General features: G+C 38.5%; 1 protein-coding gene and 2 long non-coding RNA genes across 6 annotated transcripts in view; 1 reads left to right on the forward strand and 2 right to left on the reverse strand.

Moving 5' to 3' along the window:
* The window catches only part of LOC149123418 (uncharacterized), a 207,965-nt gene that overhangs the window by 118,552 nt on the left and 66,332 nt on the right, over positions 1-23,081 (reverse strand). The window lies entirely within an intron of this gene.
* Positions 1-23,081, forward strand: part of SPTLC3 (serine palmitoyltransferase long chain base subunit 3) — a 159,547-nt gene that overhangs the window by 60,540 nt on the left and 75,926 nt on the right. Inside the window, exons 5-6 of the mRNA XM_002710970.6 lie at positions 16,573-16,697; positions 18,040-18,133. Coding sequence (XP_002711016.4) covers positions 16,573-16,697; positions 18,040-18,133 — 219 coding nt within the window. The remainder of the gene's footprint in view (positions 1-16,572; positions 16,698-18,039; positions 18,134-23,081) is intronic.
* LOC149123419 (uncharacterized) overlaps positions 1-23,081 on the reverse strand; it is a 51,451-nt gene that overhangs the window by 3,375 nt on the left and 24,995 nt on the right. The window contains exon 3 of one of the 2 annotated variants that reach the window (XR_016215991.1): positions 5,716-10,810. The exons of the other annotated variant lie outside the window; for it this stretch is intronic. This is a non-coding gene — a long non-coding RNA (uncharacterized LOC149123419). Of the gene's footprint in view, positions 1-5,715; positions 10,811-23,081 lie in introns of those variants that run through there. 2 annotated transcript variants of the gene reach the window in all.

Consider the following 23,081-nt stretch of genomic DNA (forward strand, 5'->3'; position numbering starts at 1 on the left):
ATGGACAGAGACTGGGAGAACACTCCCATCCATGAGAGGCACAGAGTCAGTAACTGTTACATCAAACACCAGGTAATACCAGGGTTGTTGGTAAACATGTAGGAAACACATTTCAAAGACCACAACACCAACTCAGGGAGACAGAGCACTCCCCCTTCAAAGCAGCAGAAACCAAAGGGAGGCAGCCTGATGCAGACAATAGTTTATCTGCCACAGGAGCCAGATATGGAATGTGGGCCCCTAATCTGCAGATTCAGCCAACACCAGAGAGTCCAGGCAGAAGTGCAGCTCCCATTTGTTACTGTCCATGACCCAAGTTCTTTCTCCACTTACTCACAATTATTTCTGAATTGCTTGGGTTCTTAACATTACTGGCTTCACCCAGTTCTCTAGGTCAGATTCTAAGAAGATATTGACCATTCCCAAGTAAATAGAGAGCCAAACAGAAATCACCCACACTAATTTTAGGCAAATAGAAAGATTGGATCATGAATATAAGAAATCCATTAAGAAATAAACAAAGAGAGGACATTTGAAAGCATTCTGTGCTATAAGCAATAATTATAACATAGCATGAAAGAATTAGGAGGATCACAATTCTGAAAGCCACATACTCTAAAGTATACAACTAACTTTTAGGGAGCATTTCTAAAAATGTTTAATGGTGTGAATGGATAAACAATAAATATTAGAAATATAGAAGTTTAACAATTTTTCATAACCAAAACAGCTTCTTGAGGAACTAAAAGTAAAAGTTCAAGAACACTTAGTTACGTAAAAGGAAATTCCTGAAGCTTTGAAAATATTTTTCAAGGTTCTAGAGGGGAAAAGGAACTACAATTCATGTTACAAAGAAAAATAAAACAAAAAGAGAAATCAAAAGAATACATTTAAAACATAGTAAAAGGATAAAAGACAACACATACTATTTTGACAATAAAAAGTAACTAGAACACATTTGCCTACTAGCAGAAGTACAGTGAGATTTGTCGAAATCTGAGTTAAATTTTTTAAATCTAAGTTTTAAAAACACTACTGAATTAGAGTGATCTGAGTGGATGAAATATAGAAGGATGGGTGCTACCCAGCCATCTGCTTCCTCCCTCCCTGCTTCAGCCACCATCACCCTGCGCTTGGTGCTCAGAGGGAGGTCTAGCCAGCGGAAAGCAGTGAGGAAAGAGCCCACAGGAAGGTTTCTTGCTGACCCCACACCTGCTAATGTTAAACTAAGCCCCCAGCTGCAGCTGGAAATGATACCCTTCCACACACAGGCACAGAAGTACAACTGCTGTGTTCCAGGTGGAAACGACATACTACTGTTTATTTCAGAGTACAACTGAAAAATAGTGGCATACAGAACCAAGAGAGACTTTGACTTACTTTTGGGTCAGTCTAATATTGCATCAATTAAGGGAAGTGGGAGGATGTGTACTTTATATATTGTAAATATGAAGCAGAGAGAAATAATTAAGCATGAAAATGTCTAAAACATTTTTTAAATTTTATTTGAGAATGGGAGAGAGAGAGAATAACAGAATGAGAGATTGAGAGATTGAGAGAGGGAGAGGGAGAAAGAGAGCGAGCCCTCTCATTCTCTGGTTCACTCCCAAATGCCTGTAACAGGCAGGGCAGAGCCAGGCCAAAGCCAGCAGTGGAAGCTCAATCCAGGCCCTCCCACACAGATGTCAGGGACCTGACTGACTACTCGAGCCATCATCAGCTGCCTCTCAGATGTGCTTTAGTAAGAAGCTGGAATCCACAGCAGAGCTGGAACTCGAACCCAGCCACTTCCTTTTTATTTTTAAGTTTAAACTTTGATTTAGTAAATATAAATTTCCAAAGTACAACTTTTGGATTATAGTGGTTCTTCTCCCCATAAACACCCTCTCACCCGCAAATCGTCCCATCTCCTACTCCCTCTCCCATCCCATTCTTCATTAAGGTTCATTTTTAATTATCTTCATATACAGAAGATCAACTTAGTATATACTAAGTAGAGATTTCAACAGTTTGCACCCTCACAGACACACCAAGTATAAAGTACTGTTTGAGGACTAGTTTTACCATTAATTCACATAGTACAATACATTAAGGACTGAGGTCCTACACAGGGAACAAGTGCATAGTGATTCCTGTTGTTGATTTAACAATTGAAACTCTTATTTATGATGTCAGTAATCACCCAAGGATCTTGTCATAAGCTGCCAAGGCTACGGAAGCCTCTTGAGTTCACAAACTCCCATCTTATTTAGACAAGGCCATAATCAAAGTGGAAGTTTTCTCCTTCCTTCAGAGAAAGTTACCTCCTTCTTTGATGAATCCCTTTCTTTGCACCGGGATCTCACTCACAGAGATCTTTCATTTAGGTCATTTTTTGCCTTAGTGTCTTGGCTTTCCATGCCTGAGATACTCTCATGGTCTTTTTAGCCAGATCTGAATGCCTTAAGGCCAGAGTGCTGTTTAGGGCATTTGCCATTCTATGAGTCTGCCTCTTCCTATGTTGATCATTCTCTCCTTTTTAATTCTATCAATTATTATTAGCAGACACCAGTCTTATTTGTGTGATCCCTTTGACACTTAATCCTATCTTTATGATCAGTTATTAATTTAAACTGATCACTTTAACTAGTAAGATGGCATTGGTACCTGCCAACTTAATGGGATTTGAAGTCCTGTGGCAAGTTTTTAGCTTCACCCATAGGGGTAAGTCCAAGGGAGCGTGTGCCAAACTATACATCTCCTCCCTCTCTTATTCCCACTTCCACATGGATGCAGGTATCCCAAGTGGCGTCTTGACTGCTGCTCCAAATGCCCACCCCTGAAATATTTTTAATTGTTGTTGTTGTTAGAATGCTGTAGTGAGAGTTTAGTTTTTCATAGTCAGGTTGTTAAAAGTGTTATGTGATAGTGGAAATTTTTTTTTAATGATACTAAGTCGTGAATAAATGAACTCTAAACCTTACGGCTTATAAAAGTTTTCCGAGACTGGTACTCAAACGCTTTTCAAGCTGTCTTGCCTCCAAATTTTTATTTGACAATTCACTAGGATAACTGTTTACAAAGGGATTCTGTAAATCACATAGACTTTTGGATATTCAGTTCCTGGATTGAGCACTGTGTACAAATTATTCATAACATCTGAGTACTGAAAATCAAACAATAAGATATACTTCTATTATGTAATCATTTCCACTTTCGAATTTGTTTATCTGATATGGAAGGTGTTTACTTGAATACATTAATTTAACAATGGAGGACAGAGTGCAGAAGCCTTAAGCAATGCATAATTGTTTCTTTGCTATGTGAACTAAGCTTCAAAGAATAACATGAACTTTAAAGATAAATAAATGAATTTCCTAAACATATGATGCAGTATGAACAAAAAGGAAAACAGAAGTTTAAGTTATAAGCAATAAAACAGAATTTGTATTATAAAAACTATATGGAACATTCACAATGAAAACATATAATTTCTCTAGAGTTTCTGCATCCAATAACCCAGCAGAGACATGTTTGGCTGTTTATTTTGCCGTGAACTAGAAGTTAGAGGAACAGTGAATTATGGGGGGGGGGGGGAGGGGGGGGCTCCAAAAGTGTAGATAAATTTACATGCCATAGGAGAAAAAAAATCAGGAAAAATAAAAAAAAGAAATTGATAAAAGACCATAACTCAATCCTTAAAAATGAAGCCACAAAAATAAATACACAGAGGATATTAACAATGTATTTTCTAATGATTAATTCTAAAGTGAATATTTAACTACTGGATGTTGAACCTTAAAGCACATATATCAGCATACTTAATTGAATCTTCATAAAAATTGCTAAATATGATACCACAAAGAATCTCAGAGCAGGGTATGAAATGCCTTGTTTCACCTTTCCTTGTCCACTCTCCTTAAATAAAGCTCTCATGTGCCTGTGTAGTCTTCTCACTTCTCTAAATAAATCTTACCATGCAGCATTAAAAAAAATACTCATTAAATTCTCAAAAATAAAAACAACATAGGTAATATTCTTGGGTCATAGTGAAATAAAACTAGCAGGAAGAGGTAAAAGAACCATTATTTGCAGGTGAGCACAATGTTCACCTTTCTGGCTTTCTGTTACCTGAGAGAAGCAAGATGGACTCCTAACTGGGTTGTTCTTGAGACCACTGTGGAGAGGAAAAGGAACTGAGCAATTGGGACAATGGGGCTTTGCACCTGCTCACTTAAAACAGTTTTCTTCTATTTTCTCCCACTTTGCATTCATTTATTAGACATCACAAGAGGCTCAAAAAAAGTCCAGTTTTTTAAGTTCATATAGTAAAATCAGTCATCAGCAATAATCAGTAAGGGAATGTACAGGGGAAATGATATTATTAATAATTATGAATAAAAGCAGCATACAGGGAATAAACTTATTTTGAAAGGGTTTAGAACCTATGAAGAAAACTAGAAAACAGTATTGTAACGTCATCAATTCTTACCCAAATGGATATGTAATTCAAAAATAATACTCATGTCCTTTATGGGTAGGGTATGAACAGGCCTAAACTGAAAATCTAGAAACACAATTTTGCACTCATTTGTATATGACAAGAACAATATTTCAGATCAGTTGGAAAAGAATTATCCCATGGTTTAATCTTATGATAATTGGCTGATAAGATAAAAGAATGAATGAGAGTCTACCTCACATACTACATCTTGGTAAATCATATCTGGAGAAATTCCAAATGTATTTGATATTGGAAGTAAAAAAATAAAGCAACCACCACCAATACAGATTATATATGTACAATTAAAAGTGAATGAATGAATGGATGGATAAAATAAAACTACTAGGATAGTTCAAGTACGAGACACATTTATATGTGTTGTCCAGTGAGGGTCCTGTTAGGAACACCAGGCTGTAGCTTCCTTGATGTGAGCAGTGCTTCTTTTCCAGGCTGCCGCATGGCCAACCCTTCCTCAGTTCTACAACCCACGATGACCTCCAGTCTCTTCCAGGTGAGCTCAGCTCACTCTGGCAGGACACTCTGTTAGGTGGGCGGGCTCCATTTTAAATGCCTTACCCAGTGACTCAATGCCACAGAGGGCACCCTGGTCCATGAAAGAAGGCACTCTTCCCTTTTGGAGGAGAGACAGCTTGCTCCCACCCCAACAGCAAGTCACTGTGTTTGCCCTTCAGGGTTCTCAAGCCTGATTCACACAGTAGTCTACTGTGCCCTCCCATTCCAGGGAACCAGAAAAAGCACTCACAGGAATCTTAAGGGAAAATATCCAATGAAGAGAAGTAGTTAACCCTCTGTACATGTTGAACACAGTGTTCACAAAGATAAAAGCCAAACAACAAAATTATAAAGTTATTCTCAATATATATGATAAAATATTGATTTTCTAAATAGACAAAAAGACTATTACAAACTAACAAGAAAAGGGGCCACATTATTGTTAAAGTTCAAAATGGGCAAAACATTACATCCAGGGCAATGCACTGTTTCTTAATTTTTTTTCATTATCATCTCAATCTCATGACATTGATCTACTATAAACCTGTTCATGTACTCATGGATATCTGTACTTTATATATGAATAGAGTAGCCATTCTTTCCAAAGAACAAAATTTTACCCTTTTGGGGCAATATTGCTCCTGTTGAGAGTGCACAGGATATAGTTAGCCTTGAGGGGAAGTAGATGGTGACCAGAAGTGGGCACAAGGTGCTTTCCAGGGGATGCACATATTCTGTTTTTTATTATTACTACGTTGTTGTTGCAGTTTTATGTGTATTTCATTTTGTGGAATTTTATAGAGCTTTACACTGATAATTTGTTTTCTTTTCTGTACGTATACTATAGTTCAATGAAAATTTTACGGGAAAATAGAGACCCAGGGATGGTCATTTCACTTAGTGGTTAAGAACCTGATTAGGCTTTCTGCAGCCCACATTGGAGTGCCTGGTTTCAATACCTGGCTTCACCCTGATTCCACCTTCCTGCTAATGAAGACCCTGGAAGGCAGCAGTGATGGCTCAAGTTGTTGGGTTCCTGCCACCCATGTGGGAGGCCTAGATTGAGTTCCCACCTCCTGACTCTGCCCCAGCCATTGTGTGCATTTGGAGAATGACCCAGCAAACCGGAGACTTCTCTCTCTCCCCCCTACCTCTGTCTGCCTCTCAAATAATTTCTTTAAACCTTTTAAAAATTGATTTAGGAATTAAGGGAGAAAGAAATATAAGCCTATGGAAAATATTCTGCTCCACAAATAATTAATAATGATTAAGACACTGAGTTAACATTTTTTCACCTAGCTGGCATAAATTTAAAAAATTATTTCTAAGGAGTAAATGAAAAAATGTCTTTATAGTACAGTGAACTGGAAGACAATTTGAAACTGCAGCAACAGAAAGCCATTTGAATCAGTAATTATATTTCAAGAAATTTTGCCTTAGAAAACATGTAATTATTTAAAAATGCCCAAGTATGTTCCAGAAAAAAATGACTTCAGTGTAATTAATAATGTAAAAAGTAGGAAAACAAGTGAATTCCCAATACCAAGAAATGGATTAAGAATATTGGGTAGATCTGTTCAAAATATAACTGGTGGGTCTATTTCACACACATGATTTAACCATAAAAATTGTACTATAGTCACCGAGCACCATGGTTAAGTTGCTTGGTACAAATCCTAGTTGTCCTTTTTCTAAGCTAGGGACTGGGATAAGCTGCGTATTCTCACTAGGCTTCAATTTTCCCCTCTGTAAAATGGGAAATACACTGTTAGGAAAATAAAATAAATTGTAGACAGCATTTCTAAGTTATTTAGAAATGTATTGCATATGAGTATTTGTATCAAGTAAGATTATATTTATTTTGTGATCTTTTGATTTTTTAAAAATAATCTCATATTTCTTGAGCAAATTATTTTCTACCATCTTAAATGAAGTCAGGTGTTTAGGCACAGTCTTATGGAAGAGAATTCTGGCGCTTCAAAAGTGTCGCCACCACATCAGACAATCTTGCTCTTCCAGCCTACTGAAGGGGCTGTGCTACAGGCAGTGGGAGATTCTTGACCCTGAACCAGTAGCTATCAAACTGTAGCTCACACTGGAATCACCTACAAGGCTTGAAAGCAACATGGGTTGCTCATTCTACTTCCAGAGTTTCTAATTCAGCAGCTCTGGAAGAAGACCCAAGGTTTTCCACTTCAAATGGATTCCCAAGTGATGTTAACACTGCTATGCTAGGAAATACTTTGAGAACCACTGGAAACTATATAATATGGCTGACTTTCTTGACCAAATTAGACAAAAGTTTTCCAAAATGCAATGGCCCTTTACTTTGTGTGGCGTGAACATCACATGTGCATAGGAGATAGAGTCTGTTCACGAGAAAATGGCAAGTTGGTAATAAATACCCCAGAAAATCAATGAAGCAAGGTGGTTTTGATCATTGAATTGTTGCTGTTCAAGAGTTCTAAATCCAGGAAAGGTTAGATGCAGGCAAACCATTCAGAAGCTTTCTCTCATTTCTTCCTCTTTCTACATTTTTACTCTACAAGGATGTAGAGTTTCTTGCTCTTTCTCTTCCTGAGGACCCAATGGTTAAGAACAGAAATGTAGTACCAGTGTATTATTTGCATGTATACAATCTGTAAATCCTTTGTTCTGCCTTAGTTTCACCCAGCAACTGTTAGTCAAAAGTGCATTTCTAAGAAAACAAACTCATGAAATGCCAGGAGACTAATTCTTGTGCCAATGAAAGCTCATCTCTGCTTGGAGACTTTTCTGCCCTTAAGGAAAATCCCATGCTTGTCTCTCATCTGGGGTTTCTGAATATTATGCACACCCAAAGTCAGCCTAGTTGAAAACATTCTTCCAAATTATTATAGCAATTTGGAGAAGTAGCCTCCAATATTTTTGTTTTAAAAACACCAGAAGGAATACATTGACTTAGGAATCCATGCAACTGGATGTAATAGGAAATCCTTTTCTATTCTAAAGTTTCTGGTGTGATTTTCATGTTAATAGCAATGTGCAAATTTGCTGAAATTTCTCTTCTGTTGTTCAACTTGAGAACATTGCCCTTAATCATTACTTTGTGAAATCTGCCAACTTAACTCCCTGAGAAGTTCTTTGCCATCATTTATTTAAGATTCTTCCTGTGTTTCTTTCTCAAAGACTTAGACACAGTCTTATTAACCCAAGCTTTTGAAGAAGAGGATAGCCTGAATTTTCACAATGTCTAAATAAAACATATTTTAAATAAACTTCCGCTTATGGCTTTCTAGCTCCTCTAGGGATGAATAGTTTCAAAGAAATGGCTACCAACTAGAGATCATGCTTCTCTTTAAAATGCAATTCTAATTAATACATTTTTATGCAAATCAATGCTAGGAACATTTTAAAGCAATGGATTCAATTAAATAGGCAATAAACTTCCCCACCCCCAATTAGATAATTTACACAACAAAACCCTTCTTGCTAAAAAGTGCCAATTCCTCTCAGACCAAATTATTGTAAACTGATTAATGAGATTTCATTACATTTCTCTCAAACGCTTTTATTTTCATTTAACATTTGTAAGAAGGAGTCTCTCAGAGGAATTGTTTAGGAGCAGGAAAATGAATGTGTATCTTGGTTTCTGAAAGCTTTATAGCGATTTCCTGAGACCTAGCAGGGTTCTGACAAGGTAATTGCCTTTCTCTTGACAATGATAGATCTTATACCCCAGCCAAATGTCAACTAGCAGGGATATTTCTGCAAGTAAAGAATTGGCTCTATAGGTTCAACAAAGCCAAGTCAGCACAGTGATTCAACAAGATGTACTATTAAATTTTACATAAGCATTAATACATGCCAACAAATTTATGCCTGGGATGTGAGCAGGGAAAGTTAAAGCTCATATAGTTTCAGAATTCCTAAATCATTTATCTCCACCTCTCCCCTGACACAAATACCATAAGACGAGACAGTAGAAACCCAGAGATTTTTTTTAATGACTTGCCAATCAATGTTCCTCCAGTCTGTAGGTTGAGAAGACCAGACATCAACTCTCTTGAGTCCCATTTAAGAGCTCTTTGCACTGCACAATCCTGCTCACAGCTAAAGCCAGGGACCATTTGCATCAGAGATCACTAAACTAACCCTGCGGCCCCCTGTGTTTGTATTGCCCACAAGTTAAGAGCCATTTCTATAGTTTCAAATGATGAGAAAAATAAAAACACAAATAACATTTTGTGACACATGAAATTCAACTTTCCATAAATAAAGTTTCATTGGAACATAGTCAATTCTTTTGTGTGTATCTGCTTGCTTTCACATTACAATGGCAGAGTTGCATAGCCGGAACAGCAACCATTTCTAAACTATTTAGTCTCTAGATCTCTATAAAAAAAAGTATGCTCATTGAAAAAGTATAGGCATCATAGTAATTTGGAGAAAAGAAGCTTCTGGATTTGCAAATTAGGCTCCTTCACTTGGACTAAATATCTTATTACATCCAAATGTATTAAGAATACATATTGGCCAGCGCCAAAGCTCACTAGGCTAATCCTCCACCTAGCGGCGCCGGCACACCAGGTTCTAGTCCCAGTCGGGGCGCCGGATTCCGTCCCGGTTGCCCCTCTTCCAGGCCAGCTCTCTGCTGTGGCCAGGGAGTGCAGTGGAGGATGGCCCAAGTGCTTGGGCCCTGCACCCCATGGGAGACCAGGATAAGTACCTGGCTCCTGCCATTGGATCAGCGCACAGTGCGCCGGCCACAGCACGCCGGCCGCGGTGGCCATTGCAGGGTGAACCAACAGCAAAAGGACCTTTCTGTCTGTCTCTCTCTCTCACTGTCCACTCTGCCTGTCAAAAATAAATAAATAAAATAAAATAAGAATACATATTAACTTTTATTAATATGGGCATCTGTGAATATCCATTGAGGGACACCAAGGACATCATCAATGTCTACCTCCAACTTTTTACATTCAGACAAATGGGAACATTTAGGATAGCAAAAGAACAACTGGACAAAAATGTGCGACCTATCCCTCATTATAATGCAAAAGAATTGCGGCAAAATGGAAGTCACTTCTGATCATCTTGTCACTAGTGTTGCTTCTAATACACAGAACATAAATTAAAGTGTGACCTGACTTTTCAGCTGATGTGAAAACCACCTGATGTAGACTAGCAGAGTTGAAAAGATTCAGGTTTCAGAGTCTAGAAATTTATCTAGGCTTCTCCTATTTCTCATCTACATATTCAATGTGCCATGATGATTCTTTAGAACAAGGACATATGTGTGTGTGTATGTGTGTGCATATTCCTTTGAACTCTGTACAAACATGGATACCCTGTGTACTTTGGCTAGTGATGAGTCACGAATTGACTAGCTTCCTGTACACTTTCTCTGAATGTTGGCCAAAGTCACTCAACAGGCACTCCAGCTCTAGAACCTCCACCAGATTGGATATGAAAAGAAGAGAGCTAGGGTACCACAAGGGCTTTTCGGTGATGCTAGCAGATGAAATTTTTTTAAGAGTTATTTATTCTGCGGCACCGGCACCCCGGCTTCTAGTTCAGGTCAGGGCGCTGGATTCTGTCCCGGTCGCTCCTCTTCCAGTCCAGCTCTCTGCTGTGGCCCGGGAGTACAGTGGAGGATGGCCCAAGTCCTTGGGCCCTGCACCCCATGGGAGACCAGGAGAAGCACCTGGCTCCTGGCTTCGGATCAGCGCGGTGCGCCTGCCACAGCGCACCGGCCACAGCGGCCATTGAGGGGCGAACCAACGGTGAAGGAAGACCTTCCTCTCTGTCTCTCTCTCTCACTGTCCACTCTGCCTGTCAAAAAAAAAAAAAAAGCCATTTACTTATTATTTTTGAAAGGCAGAGTTAAAGAGAGACAGAGGCAGAGAGAAAGAGAGCTCTTCCATCCACTGGTTCTCTCCCCAGACAGCAGCAATAGCCCAAGCTGCGCCAATCCAAAGCCAGGAGCCAGGAGCTTCTTCCAGGTCTCCCATGTGGGTGCAGGGGGCCAAGGACTTGGGCCAGCAGATGAAATTCTTTAGCCAGAAAGGTTGATGCTGACTTTAACACAGGAATCACCATTGCAAGCAAAGTGGAACAGAGGTAAACTGATAGCAATGGTACAACTGAATACCTAGATGGGGTAGCTGGTAAGTCCCCATAGGAAACAACTGCATGCTCTTATGTAAGGTCAAGGGAATAGTGCACAAACAGGACCATCTAAACCAAAAATGAAAAGTCACAGTTTGGAAAATAGTCTTCACATGTGCCACAAAGAAGCACTGGTAGTTGTGAAAGTTTTGCTTATTACACCATATTCTCTTATTAATCAATGTCAGTATGAAGGCCAGCAAACTCTGTGCTCTGACTAAAGAGCAGGAGCCCATCAGCATCAATAAAACACAGAAGAAGTATATAGTCCACAAACAGAATGTTGGCACTTTATCCTGAATCTAATTTTTATTGATTTGACTGATGATTTTTTTTGTTCTAGTACCATTGGTTGAACTCTGTAATTAACACACAATTATTCTTAGGTGTTTAAATTTTAACTGAAAAGTGATCCCTGTTAGGAATTTGGAAAACATTATGCTGAGTGAAATAAGCCAGTCCCAAAGGGACAAATACCACTTGTTCTCCCTGATCGGTGACAACTAACTGAGCACCAAAAAGGAAACCTGTTAAAGTGAAATGAACACTATGAGAAACGGAGACTTGATCAGCCCTCACCCTGACTGTTGATGAGCAACTTGATATGTTATCCCTCTTAGTATTTTTTTTTGTTTGTTCTACTTAATACTTTTGGCTGAATACTATAATCAATACACAATTCTTCTTAAGTGCTGAAACTTAACTGAAAAGTGATAACAGTTAAATATAAGAGTGGGAATAAGAGAGGGAAGAGATGTGCAATTCGGGACATGCTCAAGCTGGCTTACCTCAAATGGTAGAGTTAAACATACCAGGGGATTCCAATTCAATCCCATCAAGGTGGCATGTACCAATGCCATCTCACCAGTCCAAGTGATCAATTTCTGTTCACAATTGATCATAATGATAGGACTAAGAACCAAAGGGATCACATAAACAAGAATAGTGTCTGCAAATACTAGCTGATAGAATAAAAAAGGGAGAGAACGATCTAACATGCGAAGTGAGATACACAGCAGACCCATAGAATGGCAGATGTCATAAACAGCACTCTGGCCTCAGAATCAGCCCTTAAGGCATGCAGATCTGGCTGAAAAGCCCATGAGAGTATTTCAGGCATGGAACGCCAAGAAACTCTGGGGAAAAAAAAAAAAACCTAAATGAAAGATCTCCGCGAGTGAGATCCCAGTGGAAAGAACGGGTCATCAAAGAAGGAGGTACCTTTCTCTGAAGGGAGGAGAGAACTTCCACTTTGACCATGGCCTTGTCTAAATATGATCAGAGTCGGTGAACTCAGGGGGCTTCCATAGCCTTAGCAGCTCATGACAAGAGCCTAGGATGATTACTGATGCCATAAACAAGAGCGTCAATTTGTTAAGTCAACAACAGGAGTCACTGTGCACTTCCTCCTCATGTAGGATCTTTGTCCTTAGTGTGCTTTACATTGAGATTTAATGCTATAACTAGTACTCAAACAGTATTTTTCACTTTATGTTTCTGTGTGGGAGCAAACTGTTGAAATCTTTACTTAATTTATGCTAAACTGATCTTCTGTATATAAAGAGAAACGAAAATGAATCTTGATGTGAATGGAAGGGGAGAGGGAGTGGGAAAGGGGAGGGTTGCGGGTGGGAGGGACGTTATGGGGGGGAAGCCATTGTAATCCATAAGCTGTACTTTGGAAATTTATATTCATTAAATAAAAGTTTAAAAATGAAAAAAAAAAGCAAACCCAATGCTTGGCACATGGAAATATTGCTGAGAGAGCTGGCAAAAGGATATGCCCAGTTTGTATTTATTCTTTAACTTACAAAGCATATTTTAAGTATCACACTGAATAAATATAGACAATCAAGAGTCAATATATTTATAACATAGCAATCTGGAGATCCATTGTCACTAGCTGATTTGTGACTCGTCACTAGCCAATGTATGACTCTTAATGACCACCAGATACTCAAATGTACCAAAATGTCATAGAGAGAAACAGAAATCAAAGTATTGTGTATTTATTTATACCATCACCTAGAAATATAGCTATGCTTTCTTGGGGTTTAAAACATGACACTATTCATGTACTAAGGACAGAATGTCAAATTTAACAGATAGAATTACTGAAGTACTCACTTGGACCACCAGCTGCAACTTGATGCCGTTACTCAATCATTATATGGCTTGATTGTTTGCAGAAAGAAAACTAGTCAATTTTATAGTAAGTAATTTGTTTCTTCAAGCTCTTCCCATGTTTTTATTTCTTGCATAGGAAGCACAGGAGGAAAGCATGATTGAGCCATATATTTTACTATTCCTTAAAGGCTCTCACCTCACTCCAGGTTAACCCAGTATAACTTTGAAAGGCATGGCTCCCTGAAGTGGAAATATCCAGCCATCCTGGGGGTCTCTCAAATTTGTTTATAAAATATGAGCTATTAGATGGAAGATTTCTATCTCTGCCTCTCCTTCTGTCTGTAACTCTGTCTCTCAAGTAAATAAATAAAAAAAGTTTTTAAAAATACCTGAGCTATGAATATAAAACAGAGAAATTCCATAATCATGATGTTTGGGGACTACTGTTTCCTACAAATGAACATAAGCCCCTTCATACAAAACGGCTCATAACTCAACTAAGCTGTGAGACATCTGTAATGGAAATTGGTCTATTTAAAACTTACAAACCACTCATCTACTGGAAAGTCAGAAAAATGCTGGTGTCTGAAGACTTCAGACGGACATCTGCCTTTCCTTTCTCCCCTCAAGGCTTTAAACCAAGGCTAAAGGTAGAGACCCTGTAGTGTGCAATCCCTCAAGACTGTCTTGGACACACACACTTCTCATAAGTTGATTGGCTGTCCTATTTCTTGGCAATGCATCCCATGTTGTCCTAATGACTTTTAGTGAGGCAATTGTTATAGATTAAACCCTAGGATGGCAAGTTTGGAGAGATGAAGGTAGAAAGTAGACACTATGCACTTCTGGGGGGAGTTGCTCTATTCTCTGGACAGGAAAGACTCATGGGGAAAGTTACCAAATAGACAAAGTCTGGGTGTGTTCTGTCTCTACCAGAGGACTTCTCCAGGTACAGGTGCTCTCAGGCTGGTACTCACTGCCAAGTCATCTTGTTGCTATGGCACTGTGTGGTTTTTGCTTAGCTTCTCCATGCCACCCAATTTCTAAATTCAGCATTTCATTTTCCATCAAAAGAGTAATTCTACAAACACCAAATATGTCAGTACTGTGCGAGGCATTGTGGTTACCAACACAAACATTTCCAATATTGTCATGGCATCTGTGACACTGAGAACATCTGTGATACTCTTAACTAGTACCTATGGAAGTCATGGGATCTCATACACTTTATCACACATCAAGGAGTCTTTCTGTGATAAGGAATATTTTCCCAGGAACTCCCTCAGTTCAATTTCATGATGAAGGTTGTTGGTCTGGAAGAGATGAACAGTTCTGCCTGGGAAAGCTGATAAAGCTTACGAGAAAAGATGATACATGGAATGGGTTTCAGAGAATGAATGGGAGCTGCCACTATGGCATCAAGACCATTTTATGTGGAGGAAAAAGCAAGCTATATCAGGGAAGCCTAAAAATGCTTCTCCCCAGTCCCCGCAGAATGTTCAGGGAGAGGTAGCCAGAGTCCATCCAGCTGGCCAGTAGAAGAACTGAGGCCAGAACCTGATCTCATGCCCAGACCTGTGGCCTTTTCATATGCCATTTCTTGGGGCCATTCCCCTCTGGGATGGAATTTCTTATAGCAAAAGCAAATCTGACAAATGACTAATGTGCCCATGTTGCTTTATTTAGATTTCGGTTTTTCTTTGTGCTCCAACTTATACATTTAACTCTCCCCCCAAACCTTGAGTAAGATTGGCTCTGATAGAATCCTTGCTTTACTCTCACTTCTAAAAATTTTGGGAATAAATGAATTCTGGTTTGAGAGGAAAGGATATCAACCATCATTATATGACATTGTAGTCTGTCATGAAGGATAAGGATTGGCCAAAACATACCAACAAATTCCTCTAACTTTAATCTTAGCAACAACTCCTATATTCTGTGGATGCAAGTACAGTGTCTTTTGACCTGTGCATTTTTCTGTTCCCTCAAGTACATCATTTACAAAGAATTTCCTCAATAAAGATATAATGTAAGGCACTGTGGAATTTTAAGCTTTATAATAGCTATATTTAAAAAGTTTAAAAAGTGAAATTAATTTAATATTCTATTTAGCATTATATATCCCAAATATTATCATTTAAGCATATATTCAACATAAAAAACAATAGTGAGTTATTTTACATTCTTGTTGTACTAACCTTCCAAATATTGTGCATAGTTTACACTTAGAATACATCTCAGACACTAAATTTTCACTGATTAATGTGAAATACAATCCTATATTTAAAACAAAGTTGTGTTTAGTTGAAAATATTTTATAGTACTTCAGTTATAAAAGGTAAGTTAAGTTAATTAAAATTTTAAGGAACAAATTTTAAATTAAAATGCACTATGGCTATTGCCAATGGCCACAATACTGGAAAGTGCCCATTTAGAAATCTCAGTGATAACGAACAGGAAACATTGAAGCATCAGTATTTGCTGTCAGCAAGGCCTGAGGGTTTAGAAGGTATCAAAGTGGAAGCAAATAAAGGGTCAGAGAAAGGTAAAAATGTGAACTTTGAAGTTAGACTAGATTATCTCTGCAGCTTTTTATCTGTGACCTCATTTACCTTTGATTTCTTATCTGTAAAATAATAATACTTGCATTATTGGGCTTCTACGATTAAATGAGGTAACCCAGATCCCAGGGTTAGTGCAGTATGTGGTATGATCCCAAGGTTCAATAAGTTATAACTAGTTTTATTGGTACCTGTGGAAGTCATGAGATCTATTTGCCTTTAGGTGTGGTGAACCTGAGAGAGAGATACAGGGTTAGGATAGAAAGGAATTATGGTATTTTAAATACATATAGAGAAAATTCCCCCAATAATAAGTGAAAAACAATAGAAACAAACCTGTATACCCAGCATCTAGATTCAGAAATAGAATGTTAAGGGAACCTCAAAACTATACTCATGCTCCTAACAAAAGTATCCACTATCCTGACTCCTAAAGCTATAGATTGACTCTGTGAACTTTATATAAATCAATTCATACAGCCCGTGCTCTTAAATGTCCGACATTTTTCATTCAACAACATATCCACATTGCTGTATGTATTGATACATTCTTATCCATTGTGAGTGGATAACATTTAGATTGTTTCTAAGTTGGGGATACAACAAATGTATGACAAATTATTGCCACACATACTCTTGTACAGGTACTTCTGTGATGGTAATGTACTTGAATTTGAGTTTTTAATGTTGTGCCACTAGAAAAGAGAAGGCTCACTCCTTGTATAATTTCATGAGCAGGTACCTTGGATAAGCATAAAGAGTTGGAGGACCTTGTGGCTAAATTTCTGAATGTAGAAGCAGCTATGGTCTTTGGAATGGGATTTGCAACTAATTCAATGAATATCCCTGTACTAGTTGGAAAGGTAAGCATTTGTTAATTATTTTTCTGAAGTATCATTCCTAAGATTTATAACTCTGAGCAGGTCCTTTGTTAGAGTTTGGCTGAAAAGATAATTTTCTTAGAATAAGTTGATTAGAAAGCTAGATTTTTAAATAAAGTTACCAGTTTAGTCCAGCAAATTTCTTCATTGTAATATTTCAGATTACAGAATTGCAGCACTAAATATGGATCCAATTTCCTCTTTGATGATAGTTTAGCAAAGTCAATCAAAATGTTAGATCTTTCAATCTCCATTTGAAATGTAGCTGTTACCAAGCTTTTATTTGGACAACACAATATCCATTTAATAAACCACGTTTTGAGAATCAATGTCTTTTTTTTTTAATTTTTTATTTGACAGAGTTAGACAATAAGAGAAAGAGACAGAGAGAAAGGTCTTCCTTCCATTGGTTCACCCCCCAAATGGCTGCTACGGCTGGTGCTGCACTGATCTGAAGCCAGGAGCCAGGTGCTTCCTCCTGGTCTCCCATGCAGGTGCAGGGCCCAAGCCATCCTCCACTGCCTTCCCAGGCCACAGCAGAGAGCTGGACTGGAAGAGGGGCAACTGTGATTAGAACCTGGCGCCCATATGGGATGCCACTGCCACAGGCAGAGGATTAGTCAAGTGAGCCACGGCGCCAGCCCCGAGAATCAATGTCTTAATATGAGGCAAGATACAGGATATAAGACAAACAATCTCTTCATCATAAATGTATGCAGTTTGCAATCTAATAGAAAAAAACAATATCTATCTAAACCAGGATGAATACCCTAGGAAAGACATGCACATACATGAGCAAGGACAAAAGAGCACCCTGAACTCTTCTTGAGAAAGCTTGTGATCCCCATGCACGGTGGGTGGCATAAGAAGAGAATTTTAACAAAAAAGTTATTTCTAAGACAAAGAGGGAATGCCACCTGTAAAATTCAGAAGTTTGGAAGAACTATAACAAATGGTAGTGGCTGAAGAAGAGACTAAAGATGACAGCAGTGCGAAAGTGCAAAAACTTCTAGAGGATAAATCATGCTAAAGTATTTGAAATTGCTCCTGACAAAATTGGAAGTTAGTATATTTTAAGTAAGCAAGTATGCTAATCAGATCTAGATCTTTAAAAAAATTAACTCAGGACATCAAAACACAATGCATGATCTTATATTGGACCTTATGTTGGATTTTACATTGAAAAAAAATAGGACAAGAGATAACATCTACAAGAGATATTAAGACATTAGTGGAAGTTGAGAGAATCTTTTCCTATTCCTAAAAGTTGTTTTCCCTTCATTTTCTGATTGGCTTGTATGCTGTGTATTTGTTTTCTGCACAGGGATGCCTAATTTTAAGTGATGAGTTAAACCACACATCTGTTGTGCTTGGGGCCCGACTCTCAGGCGCAACCATAAGGACCTTCAAACACAACAGTAAGTACCAATATATTTATCCAACATGTCCAGCTTGCTCCTACAAGAAAATACAGATTATTAATGGGGCTTTATCCTTGTTCTTCAAACTGAGAACCTAGCCTAATGAACACAATTATGTTTATATTCACTACTGGCTTGTTAACCTCTTGTGACCTGGAACAAATGGTTGAAATGAATTAAACAAACAGATTGCTAAGTGCAACCCAAACACATTAATGTCACTGCTAGTGGTCTTGCTGAGTGGCTTCTGAAGATGTGATTGATCTCTTAGAACTGCCATTTAATTATCTGAAGTGTTATAACTCTCCCCTCTCTATAATGCAGACTTAGGAAAGTTTAAAGACTTGTTTAAGTTTCTGTCTTACAGTCAGGTAAAAAGTGAGCTTGTTCCTTAGTATAATATCTCCTTCCACTATCCCCAACCACAGACTGCTCAGATATCTCCTCGCAAAATTCTCTACTGAACTTCATTGAAATTTCCTTGTAGGGTTGTGTGGTTGGGTGGTGAGGCTCTGTCTTCTTTGGAGACTTGATGAGTCAGCATGGGGTGTGTTACAAAATACTTTAAAGGAAGGTGGTGGCGGATACTTGAGTTCTCTTTGTCTGGCTCTATCCCTCAGTTCTAGTGTCACTTTATGTAGGCTATTTAATCTTCCTTGCACTCAACTTCCATGTCTGTAAAATGAGGTAGTTGAACTTTATGATGTATAAGGATCTCTTGTTTCAAAGGTTCTGATTTGGATTCATTATTGTCATTGGAAATCTCCCTTCTCTCTCTGTACATGCACATATGCACATGCACACACACAAACACATACAGATTCACTTGTTGTGTCTCTCTTCCTTCTGATCACCTTTCTCTCCTGCTTTCCCATTAAATTTTCCTTGTTCCTCCTCCTTGCCTCACCCTTCCATCCTCCAATGAATCAACAAACATTAAGGCAAGAATAAGCCTGATGGACAACAGAGGAAGAAATACTCTGCCCACCTCACAGCAATCTCAAACCAAACAACAGTGGTTCCACGGGTGAGGAAAGAAAATGCATGGATTTTTCTCCTGTGAACCCCCTTTTCTAACTTGTAGAGTTATTCAAATAAAAGATCTGCTCTCACTAAGAGAAGTAAGATCTAAGTCTTTACTGAAACATTTTCAGCATCGGTGTGAAGATGAATATTCTGGAATGAAGTGTAGGGCCAGGCCTTCCAGGATTATCCATCATGGATCCCTCAGCCTCAGTTCAATTACAACATCAAGCTCAAAGTTAATTCAAAAATCCACTAAACTCATTTACTAATTTTGCACCAAAAAATCTTGGCTTTAGTCTTTGATAAACCAACTTAAATTTCTTAAATTATTTTCATATCCACATGGAGACTCAAATTACATTGACAGTGTTGGACATTCAAGTTTGGAGTAGCCATCATTGAGGTCTTCAAGAAGCAAGTTTATGAATGGATCATAGGCCTTTGACACAAGCACAATTGTGCTATGCCCTTATGATTCTTCAGCATGGCAGATGATTAGTGGTCAAAGGCTCCATTTACTTGGGAAATGATAGCTGACAACCACTCAGTAATGTGGTTTCATCCAGGTAAATGTTTAAACATGATAAACTCTCTTTCAGAAGCAGACATAGTCATGTTGTATCTATATGAAACAAATGAACTGGATGACTGTCAATGCTAATCTCTCATTTCTTAGTTCCACTGAGGGGAGCAGTCCATGATCTTAATTGTACAATGGAGCCCCTCCCCACTGAGAACATCTATAAAAGATCAAGGACTGCATCTACTTCCAGACCAAATATCTAGCTTGGGGCCAAGGTATCTGCATTTTTCAGAGTCCTCTTATGACTATGATGGAAATAATGATCAAGATAAGACCTAGAATTTTATTTCCTTGACTCTTAACCTAAGCTATACTTGGTTCCTGTCAATGTGCCCAGGGGTATATCGCCAAAACACACTACCATATTAATGGTCCTCACTCTTCCTCTTGCCACTCTTTTACATTCCTGACCCACAGTTGACAAAGAGTCCCATAAAGTGTAAAATTAGTGGCCTAAGCCAAAATATATGGAGGTACTATGTTAGGCCTTTGTAGGACTATAAAAAAGAAAGTGTACTACAATAGGTATCTGAGAGCATACAGTCTGGTAGGATAGACAGATGTACATGCAGAAGACAGATGTGTGTGTATATTAAAGACCAAAGTGGAAAAGGGCCATGGTGAAATCAGGCAGTGGTTAGAAGTACAAGCTTTGGCCACAACGTCAGAAATAGCTAAAATAAAAGATAACAACACCAAATGTTAGCAAGGATATGGAGCAACCAGAACTTTCTCCCACAGCTGGAGGATTGTAAAATAGTACAATTGCTTCTGGAAGCTCTTTGACAAAGTCTTATAAGTTTAAACACATACCTATACTGTAACCCAGAATTTCCATACATAAATATTTACCCATTATAAATGAAACTATGTCTACAAAAAGGCCTGTATAAGAACAGTCAAAGCAGCTTTGTTCATAATAACTCCAAATTGGAAATAAGAGGGAAAAAAATTGTGTTTTATCCACACCTTAGAATATCACTGTACAACGGAAAAGGAATGAGCTACTGATATGCCAAATGCAAAACAGTACACATACTGCATGAGTTCACTTATAGAAAACTCAAAACCACAGTAATCTTGATGACAGGAATGATAACCGTGCTAGCCTCAGGTTGTAGAAGAGGGAACTGATGACAAGAAGCATACAAGAAGTTTCTGGAGTGATGGAAAGGTGCAGTGTCTTGACTGAAGTAATGGTTACATTCTTATTAAAATTAATTGATTTATAAATGTAGGATCTATATATTTCCCTATAAGCAAATTTTATCTAAAAATATCACTATTATCATAGATCATACATATAATTAAAACCATTAATTCAACATTTTTAGAAAGTATAGTATTTGACCCAAACATTTGTGTCCTTGCACTGTAGCTTATTAGTAGGTGGTCCTAGACAAATTATTTAACCTTCTGGATCTTTATTTACTTTTTCCACAAATGAGGATAACTATGAAGCTAATTCATAATATGTTGAAGGAAACAAATAAAGTACTTGGCTCAGTGCCTGGCTATGAAAATCACTGAATATCTGCACTGCTATTTTAGAGTTGTTATCCTCATCATTGTCATCAGTGTCACTAAGAGACAAAACAAAACATTATGTTAACTTACAAGAGTGCATAGATCATGTAGCCTTGGGGATTCCATAAAACTGATGGCATTTGCAGTCAACACTGAAAGATGACGAGAATTCTAATCACAAAAGAAGAAATGGGTATTTCAAACTGAACAGTAATTCTGCAGAGAGCAGTAAGATTTTTAGTGCAGCCTAAATGTAAAGCCAAACTACTAGAGAACAGGCTAAAAAATAAAGACTTTAGCCAGTTAATGTAGAATCACTTAGATGTACTTTTTTTTTTTTTAATTTATTTATGGGGCTGGCGCTGTGGCGCAGCAAGTTAACACCCTGGCCTGAAGCACCAGCATCCCATATGGACACCGGTTCAAGACCCGGCTGCTCCACTTGTGATCCAGCTCTCTGCTATGGCCTGGGAAAGCAGTGAAAGATGGCTCAAGTCCTTGGGCCCCTGCACCCATGTGGGAGACCCGGAAGAAGCTCCTGGTTCCTGGCTTCTGATCAGTGCAGCTCCAGCCGTTGCAGCCAACTGGGGAGTAAACCAGCGGATGGAAGACCTCTCTCTCTCTGCCTCTCCTCTCTCTGTGTAACTCTGACTTTCAAATAAAAATTAAATAATCCTTAAAAAATTTATTATTTGAAAGGCAGAGTTGTAGAGAAAGAGAGAGAGCTCTTCCATCCACTGGTTCACTACCCAAGTGGCCGCAACAGCCACACCAGGGCTGATCCAAAGCCAGGAGCCAAGAACTTCTTTCAAGTCTTCCACTTCTGTGCAGAAGCCCAATGACTTGGACCATCTTCTACTGCTTTCCCAGGCCATAGCAAAGAGCTGGATTGGAAGTGGAGCAGCCAGGACTCCAGCTGGCACCCATATGGGATGCTGGCACTGCAGGTGGTGGCTTTACCCACTGTGCAACAGCGTCAGCCCCTAGATATACTTTCATATGCCAGCTAAGCTCTGTGTACTTCAAGAAGCAACAAAAAATGCCCAAGAATTTCCGCTTTATGCCATTATGTTGCCTGAAAAAACTGTTTTTCCTCTAACCATGTCATTGCCTTCCCATATGTCCAGTAGAGATGGAAACAGAGATGTAAGTTTTGAAATAAGTTTTGGAAAACTTAATACTTAGGTATTATGATCATAGTCTGTCTCCAAAGCAGAGTTCGCTTATACTTTCTCTATCCTGCATTTGCAACTGTTTGGAATTCTGGCCATATTCTACCATTTGCAAGTTTTGCTTAGTAAGTTCTGTAGAGATGATTGATGATAGCTAGGTAGATCATAGATGGATCACTTATCCATAGAGACATACATACATGCATGTATGTACTTACATATGTACAAATGAGATTGTGACCAAACTCAGAGACATAGTCCATGCTTTAGTAATCCTGAATGAAACATTCTATATACTTTAGCTTAAAGCTTTTGGGGTAGCAGTTATCTAAGATGGCCATCAGTTATCCCCATCTCCTAGTATTTATGTCCTGTGCAGTCCCCTCCTGTATCAGGAGGCCTTATATCGGGGTTGGTATATGTGATCCAAATAAATAAGTAAGTAAAACAGATCAAAAGAATAGGTCAGATTTCAAAGTTAGTGTGGCTTCTGTCTCTGTCATTCTGTCTTGGAATACTTGGGACACTTGGGCAGCCAAAGGAAAGTAACAGAGGACTCCCGCCAATAACCACATGAATGGGATGTGTTGACTGATCCTCTGGCCTCAGTCAAGCCTTCAGATGACAATAACAGAAG

Source organism: Oryctolagus cuniculus, chromosome 11 (assembly GCF_051225735.1).
Source record: "Oryctolagus cuniculus isolate XC-2025 breed Fujian yellow rabbit chromosome 11, ASM5122573v1, whole genome shotgun sequence".
Taxonomy (NCBI): Eukaryota; Metazoa; Chordata; class Mammalia; order Lagomorpha; family Leporidae; genus Oryctolagus; species Oryctolagus cuniculus.